The sequence below is a fragment of the Apteryx rowi genome, unplaced genomic scaffold (genome assembly GCF_003343035.1).
Source record: "Apteryx rowi isolate R43461 unplaced genomic scaffold, aptRow1 scaffold_827, whole genome shotgun sequence".
Classification (NCBI taxonomy): domain Eukaryota; kingdom Metazoa; phylum Chordata; class Aves; order Apterygiformes; family Apterygidae; genus Apteryx; species Apteryx rowi.
Genome location: NW_020451124.1, coordinates 299,275 through 308,616, shown reverse-complemented (window position 1 = coordinate 308,616; position 9,342 = coordinate 299,275). Strand labels below are relative to the sequence as shown.

The 9,342-nt window shown below is 40.2% G+C and overlaps 1 protein-coding gene across 5 annotated transcripts in view; it reads right to left on the bottom strand.

The window, feature by feature from the left end:
• Nucleotides 1-650: 650 nt before the first annotated feature.
• The window catches only part of PRKG2 (protein kinase cGMP-dependent 2), a 31,662-nt gene continuing 22,970 nt past the window's right edge, over nt 651-9,342 (bottom strand). For 4 of the 5 annotated variants that reach the window (XM_026089671.1, XM_026089672.1, XM_026089674.1 and 1 more), the window contains 8 exons: nt 7,948-8,084; nt 7,711-7,800; nt 5,590-5,731; nt 4,705-4,868; nt 3,934-4,056; nt 3,395-3,457; nt 1,610-1,676; nt 651-746 (listed from right to left, as the gene is read on the bottom strand). In XM_026089671.1, coding sequence (XP_025945456.1) covers nt 651-746; nt 1,610-1,676; nt 3,395-3,457; nt 3,934-4,056; nt 4,705-4,868; nt 5,590-5,731; nt 7,711-7,800; nt 7,948-8,084 — 882 coding nt within the window. The remainder of the gene's footprint in view (nt 747-1,609; nt 1,677-3,394; nt 3,458-3,933; nt 4,057-4,704; nt 4,869-5,589; nt 5,732-7,710; nt 7,801-7,947; nt 8,085-9,342) is intronic. The other variant, XM_026089675.1, reaches the window with a different exon arrangement.

Genomic DNA, 9,342 nt, shown 5'->3' with positions numbered 1-9,342 from the left:
TTTCTTACTGGATTTTCATTTGACCCATTATAGTCTGTCTCACACACTCAATCTGGTGCAAAACTAGACTGACAGACTGTTTCCACAGTGATGCCCTTTGAGCTGCAGCACCAAATCAAATCAGTCTTTTAGAAAAAGTYTCTTTTCTGCATGCTGCTGGATTGATGCCACACTGGCTACTACTGGAAAAAGCAAAACACACAGTAGACATAATGAAATGCAAAAATAAATGCCTGTAGTGTCAGCTGTTGACAAATGCCCCAAAGTTAATGTCTTTTAGTATTTATCTTCTTCATTCAAAATAAAGAAATATGGAAACCTTGCTAATAGCAAAATTTTAGCTAGTGATACTTCCAATGGCAAAACTATACATCCAATCCATAGTATCAGAACACATTCATAGAAGCATTTTGTATTAAAAAATATTCAGGTCGCATCTGCTGACTGAATGGATGCCCTTGTTACAAAAGATGCACACAGAATTTGGTGCATTATCCAAGCAAGTTCTGCTTGCTGTATTGCCTCCTATTCTTCAGGGAACATCAAGTTTGTCACAAAACCTTGTGTACTTTAATTTTACTCAAGAAACAAGTGAACAGGTTTAGAACTGATGCCTATGATTCTCTATAAATGTCCTGGAAGAAAAATTCTCAGAAATCCTTGTCCCAGCCTGAAAGTTCATCCGGAGGGGTTCCTTCTTCAGGTGGATAGCAGTCAAAGTAGCTGTAATCAGTGGGTCCAGACAGCTAGGACATTTAAAACACAAACAAAAGGTTGTTTCAGAAGGTAACTTTTGAAAATACTCTCCATTAATCATGCATCACATTTTATTGCTGCCAGTGGAGGAATGAAAGGCTAACATGGTATGGATGACCTCTTTCAAYGGATGCGTTTCATCACTCTTTAAAAGATAAAACTCCAATAGTTAGCTTGACAACAGAACAAAGATACTAGTTTCCTTATAGAAAAACACTCTCCAGACATTACCAATGCTAGATCTCATCCAAAGCCCACAAAAGTTGGTAAGAAAACCGGGCCACAATGAATACAGTTTTGATTCAAATTCATGTAAGACTGCATCTACAATCATGGAGTAGCTACTCAGAGAAGACTTCAGAATTATTATTTGTTATCATTAAGAGAGTTTCAAATTCTCCACCCTCAATCTTTTATTATTTTAGGGCAGAGAGAAATGGGCTGTTTAAAACAGGAAGCTTATTCAAGGCTGTGCTGTAATTCAATATCATGAGAATACAGGAACTCGTACTCTGCACAGTCAGTGAACAGTGCATCTTAATAATGTGCCCATTGCCCAAGAAAATACAGCATTTCACTACTCATCTCTCACCAAACACCATTTATTTTAATGGTGGTGAAAATCTAATGCTAAGCACACAGACAGAATAATATTTCCACTATTTAATGGAATTTAAGTTATCTATCACTTGCTGGTCTCTCTTTTCTTCCTTCAGCTTCCACTGAAAATGGCGAGCTATAAAAACGCAAGTGCTTCTTTGGGCATTTCTGCACTTGCCATCAGTTCTTTCTTTGTAGCCAAGCACCTTTGCAACAGTAAAGCATTATGATATTGAAAGCCGAAGCCCAATACCTCTCTTTTTAAAGGTGATGTTAATTTCCTCACTTTCAGACCATCCCAGTTAAAACCATTCAACCACCTAATTAAAAAGAAATGAAAGAGAGAGAGAGAGAGAGACTATTTTCTGTTAGAAGCACTATATTATTAACAGCTTAAAACCACGAAAACAAGGGCTATAAAACATTTTATCACGGGAACTTCATTCCACGTGACAACACAGTTGTTAGAACAGGGACACTTGAGAACTGGCATTGCCAGGCAAGGGAGTGGTAGCAAGGGGCGCTTCAGGGCCATCGGGTACGTTGCAGCTCCTCTGTACGGAAGCGCAGAAGCGACAGCCGGGTCAGCGCACACGGGTACATGTATGTGGCCGCACGTGCGCAAGCGCAGCCACGCACAGACGTGTGCCCCCCTGGGAATTCCACCTCTTTTAGCAACATGAGAAGAGGCTTCAAACAGAACTGTCAAAGTGCTTCTTTTCCCAATCACAAACCACAGGCCTTAGGAATAACTCAGAGAAAAAGAAAAAGCAGGAAATGTCTAATCCACTGAAGACTGAACTCAAAAGTATGATTCCCATTGATACTGGCAAAATGATCACAGAATGAAACAAAAAACTATTTTTCATCTCTTGACATCTCCACATGTGAATTATTTTGCAGGAATAGTGTAAAACAGTGATAATACCACTCAGAAATAGCTCTATAACAGAGAAATGTAAAAACAAAGTAAGGAAGGTGGCCTTTGAAGACTGTAGAGTTGAGAGACAGGCACAGGGCAAAACAAATAAGTTAGATAAAATGCACCAGAGTTCAGAGACATTTGGCATGAAAGAGTGCCAGGGTAACGCTGTTCTTCACTGAAGTGCACACAGATGAGATAAACCTTCACCTTTCTTTATCTCTGCCTCTCACAACATACGTCTACATTGCAATTGGAAGCACAATTTTTGTTTGGGCAAGCTTACCGCACAGAGAGCTTTAACCCGGGTAGCTCAGGTGGCACCACAGGTTTCAGTGTAGACAATACCGGGTGTGTGCTGGGGCAGCTGGTCCCTGGTAAAGATCATGCCACCAGCGGATAGCAAGTAAAAAGGCAGGGATTTTGCAAAGAAATCTACTCTAAAAAATGCACATTGTGGTACAAAGACTGTTGTCCTTCCCAATGCTGGGCAATGCCAGGTATGAGGAAGTATTTAACTATTATTAGATGGTTATCTTTAACCAAGTATCAATAGAGGTAACAGTACTGGCCCAGTGAGATAGACTGCTGTTAACTGAGACATCAATTAAAAAAAAATGATATAGACATGCTAGGCAAATACACTGCTACTACAAACACTATACAGAGAATGATCCAAAAATTTCAAGAGCAGACAAGAGGGTTTCTTCATTAGAAGAAAGAGGACAAAAACTTAATATTGTTCTAGAGCTCTTAACTACTGTTCTTAAACCGCAACTGCTTGGTTTAGATGAAAGAGTCTGGGGGTCTAACAGGGCACATAATCCCATACAAATGGCATTGATTTCTCCGAGACCTGAATTAAACTTCCACACCAACAACCCATGACAAAGCAGTAAACAATACCATGTTTCTAGCTGATCATCCTGAGGATTTATGTTTATACTGTTGCCTGCTGTAGGAGCAAGTAGATGTGACAGCAATAGAGATACCTCTATTACACAGTTTGAAGTGCCTGGAACCTCAAGGGCTTACTGAGCTGGGTTCTAACATAATAAAATTATTTTCAACTCCAAAACCATATTTTCTTTTTGGCAGAAGTGTCTCTTCACTTACCTGTGCTTCTTGATGTCATTAATTCCATTCCTCAGATTGCCTAATCTTTCTGTAGGGTTTTGCCTTAAAAAAGAAAAAAAAAGAAATAAAAGCAAGAATTCAGAAAATATTCTTATTTTTGGAAAAGAGAACCACATAGGACCACATACGCCTTCCTGGCTGCTTGCATTAACAGTTACACAGGCAGGAAGCTTGCAGACAACATGTGGCCACATAAGGGGAAATAATCAGGTGTTGCTCACTGCTTGCAGAGCCTTCAGCTAAATGATGTTGCCCTAAGATGTGATTCAGAAAACTGCAGAAAAATCCATAACATCCCACGGAAAAAGCCCAGAGACTGGGTTTGTGGATGATACCTCTGAAGACTAAGAGGTGTCACAAACACCCAGGGGCATGCAGACATACCAGATATAATCAGAATGGATCAATGTTAAGCAAAATGATGTTCAGTGGAGTTGTCAGAAATATAACACTCTAATGTGGATCTTATATAGCTCAATTGTCCACTCCCACGCTCTGCCACAAACTACCCCACTTACCTGCAGAGTTTGCGGATCAAATCCTCAGGCCGCCTTGTTATTATTTTAGGAAAATCCAGTTTTTCAATGCCTTTGAGAATCAAATTATAGGTCATCATTTGATCAGCCCCAGAGAATGGTGGACTAGAAAAAGAAAGCAAGACTGTTAAATGGAATGGCAGGTAAGAGCAGATTTGGCCATTTCTCACCAAAGTGAATATTTGAGAATACGGAAAACATTACTTCCCTAGGTTTACAACCTGCATTTTTGGCTGTTTAAGGTATTAGCAAGGTTTGGAGCTGGTAAGTTGCCTGTAGGTACCAGAGAAAATACATGATCATATGTGTTGGTCTAAACAAGCTCTGGCCACAGCCTGACTCAGAGAAGCTTCCATGTTGTACTAATGTAGAACAGTCACAAAGAGTCACCATGGGAGTGTGTGCAGGGGCAAGGAACGGGTCCCACTTACAGTGCACCCACCCCACTGCACCCCTTCACCCACTAAAGGAGAAAAGAACAGGAACACCATCATCAGCTAAAGCAGCTCTCCACCAGCCACCTATAGCCTGTGCCTGGCCCTTTTCTTGGATGGATAAACCAAAATTGAGAATACGGCCCACAGTTTGGTTGTCTGTGACATTTCTGAAACGAGGGAAGATAAGGCATGGGTAAGAAGCAAAAAGAAGTATCTTTTTGCAAGTCATTCCTGTTTATTGATGGGAAAAATGACAAACCATTTTAAAAATAACTTAAAACACACAAGAAAAGAACTTGGAGTAGGAGACACTTACCTGCCAGTAAGGAGTTCATACACAAGAATCCCAAGGGACCAAAAATCCACACTGAAGTCATGGCCTTTACTCAAAATGACTTCAGGGGCAACATACTCAGGGGTTCCACAAAAYGTCCAGGTTTTCTGCCCTGATCCAATCTTCTTTGCAAATCCAAAATCAACCTGTTTAAAATCAATATATGCTGCATAATGCAGAGGTGCTTTGCACTGGGAAGTGGAGATCTCACAGTTGCCAACGTTACAGCTAAGACAATCATACAGTATTACTGTGAAGGAGAAGGAAGTAATTCCACTGGATTACTGAATGTTACAGAACAGTCCCATTTACTGCCACAGGTAATTTCCTGAATGAGTCTCCTTTTGGATAAAACAACCCATGCTTTCTTTGAGGACCCAGGACTTACAGACCATGGAGAAGGACGGGTTGCTCACTGTCCTCAGCATGGATGTTTCAAGCTCTCTGAAGGGTATTCTCTTTTTGGTTTTCACTGTCACAGTCAAGCGAGCCAGGGGCTCTTCACCGTGTTCCCTAACTACAGAAACAATGTAGAGCCTGCAATTGCTTGAGGCTGGACAGAGAGGTAAATCCACACCTGGGAAATGTGGCTCTTGCCTTTATATTAAGACTGGCTGCTGGGAGAAATTACTTTTGCTGTAGATGCTGCAGCGAGAGCTCTTGGAGGCTGCAAATCCCCAGTTTGTTGGTGGGGTTGTAATGTCTTTGCAATGCCTTTGTTCCTTACTGTGCAACCAGTAACTTGCCCTCTTTTCCTCTAAAGAGTGAGGGATATTAAACTCCAGGATCCTGGTACTATAATTACATGCTGCCTATTTATATCTCCTTGCAAGGAAACAGGTTCAAAAGGATAACATTACATCTTACCAGTTTTATATATCCTTCAGCATCCAAAATTAAATTTTCTGGCTTCAGGTCTCTGTAGATAATTCCTATATGATGTAGATAGTCAAAAGCCTCTGTCACACACCCAACACAGAACTTAGTAGTGGATTCATCAAAGCTGCCTCTGCAACAGAAATAATCACTATCCTTGTAGAGAGAATTAACTTCTAAAAAAGTTTCACTCATTAAGCAGATAAGATGTAACACCCAGAATATTAACAGCTTTTTTGCTTTAACATTCAGTATGTTACTCATGTGGTTGAAGACTGAGCCAAATGTCATTTCACTGGACAGCCTTTGAATCATCACGTGTTCTAGATCATTTTGACTCTTGTGATAATATTTTGTATTGATACAGTATGTCTCACTGCAAAAAATCCAAAGCTCTAGACACATTGCAGGTACATAATAACCTCACTCAGTAATAGAATGCAACCACTAGGTGATAGTATACAGCCAAACTACATCACAGTTTAAAATAAAAATTGAGGACAAGGAGTTTTGCAAACAACTGAAATGCCAGGTGGTATTACGGAGCACAGTCCCTCACCTTTGCAAACAGAAATTTGCCTTACATGCCTTCTGCTGCAAGAAAGGGAACAAGATCTTTACTCCTCATCTCTTTTATCTACTCCAAAGGACAACACTTTCAAATGCATAACAAACCAAGCATTGTGTTAGGACAGCAGTACCAATAATAACTCAAGAGTACCTTCAACGAAATTATAATAGTATTTCTTGCAAAATTTGGTTGTTCCCATCCTGACAGACTCCAATCTTTCTGTACATAAAGAAACAACCAAGAGGGACAATCTCTACTAACTTCTCTGCAGTGTCTATGTGTATGTGCTTGTACAAATGAGTTCTGCATTAAGAGGCACACATGGCTCTATAACAAGCACTGGTATGGAAAATATCAGGGTCATAATCTCACCTCTTTGCCTCTCAGAAAGTAATGTTCCTGCAGAGCAATCAAGGATTGTGAGGAAACCTTGCTCAAACTTGCAAGAAAAGGAAAAGTTGTATCACATGCACCTCCTGCTGTGTGCACTCAAAAAGCTGATCGCGATGAGAACAAATGGGAAAATAGTATGTGCTTCTTCCACTTAAGAGTAGCTTCCGTTCCACTGGAAGCACTTCCAGTTTACTCTGGGTTAGCATTTTCAGACAAATCCATGAAGGCAAATGTCTTGCTCGTGCTGTGTATCTACCAAAGATCCCAAGACACCTAAAGCCAGAGCAGGGATTTCCTTGGTAGCTAAAGAGGTGCTTCTCCCTCTCTCATACAGATTGTCTACTTTGAGTGTTTTCTGTTTGTAGATAGTTCTTAGGATCATCACTGACCCTTCAACAACAAATGGCACAATATTCTTACGGCAGTGGTACATGCCGTGGTTCTCAGTAGGAAAAGGCTGCTCGGCTGCAAGTTAACTGATTACAAAATGCCTCACCTTAGTAGCCACTTCACTCATCCCCCTCCCAAACCCTGCAGTCCCCTCTCTTTTTGTATATAAAGCTGCCATTCAGGTTTTTATAGGACTTTGTCTGTGCTGCATGGAGAGACGGTGAACTGTGGTGGCGGGCAGCAGCAAACTCAGAGAGACTAGCATTAGCATCACTAGAGACAAATGTAATTTCCTTTACCCACATAAATGGGGCCATGGGAGACATACTGAAACTAAGAATAAGCAATGGCAGTGGTAATGTCCTCCAGGCAGCTCAAAGCACAATGCTCATGTGATCCTGTTCTCACCTTGTAATACCTCCACTAATACACTACTCTACTAAAAGCACTCGGACATTGCAAACCTAGGCACAATTAAAGAAAACATGCTAGCATTGGCTCATGTCAGCTCTGGGGAAAGTGGCCTTCATGAACGTCAAGATTGCTCACCAAACTCTCTTAAACTTATTGGGGAGTGGGGAAGAAGGAGCAGTATCCAAAGTATTGGAGAGGTACGGATCTAGAAAATCTGATCCCTTATCAATACCAGTCTCTGAAACAGAGCTGTACCAATTCAGTTAGACAGAGAACCTATTCAACAGACGCTTGCAGCTGACTGCTGGTTTTAAAGGACAAGGTTCCACTTCATTTGTTGTTACCTGTCTCTCAGCAAGCTCCACAATTCCCCTCCAAGGCAGGCCTCCAGTARCATGTATACATACTTACTATCCTTGAATGTGCGGTATAGTCTGTGGAGACAAACAGCAGCAATTTATGAGAAGCAAAATAAAATGCAAGACTCACAGTGCCTTTTCTCCAGAATTCATGTATGTCAAACCTGATCCTTAATGCTGTTAAGTGGGTCAACTTTTAAGGAAACCTTAAGGTCAACTTACTTTACAATGAATGGAGAACATATCTCTTCGAGGATTTTCTTTTCAGAGTAGACATGCTCTTGTTGTTTGGTGTCCACTACATGTTTCTTCTTTATACGCTTCATAGCAAAAGCCATGTTCTCATTTTTCACTTTAACCTGTGAATAAAAATGATGAATATATATGAGGTAAAGGAAGCAAGTTTCACCAACTTGCTATTAAACAAAAATATTCACTTTGGATACAGCACAGGATTGAAAATGATGGCTGTAACTATGGATGAGTTCCAGATTTTCTGAAGAACCATTCTGCATGCTTTTAAGCCAGGCACCCGTTTTTTTTATCCCCACTTGTAAAATGAGGAAAAATGTTCCCTTTACCCATTTTATGTAAACAAAATATCAGCAGTTTGCATAGGTACTGTATTTTACAATTAGTTTATAGCACAATGGGTCCTAATCTCAATTAAGCTTTCTAAACAGTAACATAATACAAATGAACAAAAAGTAGAGGAATTTATGATGAATGTTTATGAATGATTTCACATTACACTAAAATGTTATACAAGATGCAATAAAAAGGTTAAAGTTAAAACAGGGCTTCCTGGAAACCAAATAAGCAGCTATCAGTGTTCTACAGTTGTCTGGGAATTTTATTTGTATTTTATTTTCCAGGTGATGTTGTAGAATTCCCACAGCTGGCCGTCTCCAATGTGGAACAGCTTATGAGAATTTCTAATTTGTTTTATGAAGCATGAATCACAATAAAACAATAGCTTATCTAAATACTGTAAAAGATTTCTCTGTTCACTAAAATCACCTAGCCTCCATTGATTTACCATCAACTTCAGCGGCTTGTCGAAAAGCGTTCACATTTTTTTCAGATGCTTGCTACTGAGCCTGAGGAGTCTGGAGTTTAAGACTTCACTCTAATGAAGCCCTTCCTATCCCAGAAACACAAGGAATGGCTCAGAAGAGCCATTACAAATTGCTGAAGATGTCTAAGTGAACACAGCTCAGAGCTAGATCACACTGGTTACAGTTGCTGTGGGGCACACTGAGGCAATTCTAACAACAAAGAATATGTGACCCTGGAGATTACTTCAGGTCCAGGCAGAATCTCTGGACATGGCCTGCAGTTCAGGGAACATGATGCAGATAGACACATCTGTAAATTCTCCACGCATGACACGGATGARTAAGTCTAGTGACCAGAAAGATACTTTTAACAGCAAGAAATGAAGGCACAAGAGAACGGATTTGTTTCACTGAAAGTCGAAGTCGTGAAAATATTTATTGACTATGAATTGCTCTATATGGAATTATCTCTGTCTGAGGGATACAAGCATGCAGACTAAATGTTAAAATCCTCCAAATGTTTCAGCAGTTAAATCAATTATGTAAGACTGAGAACTAC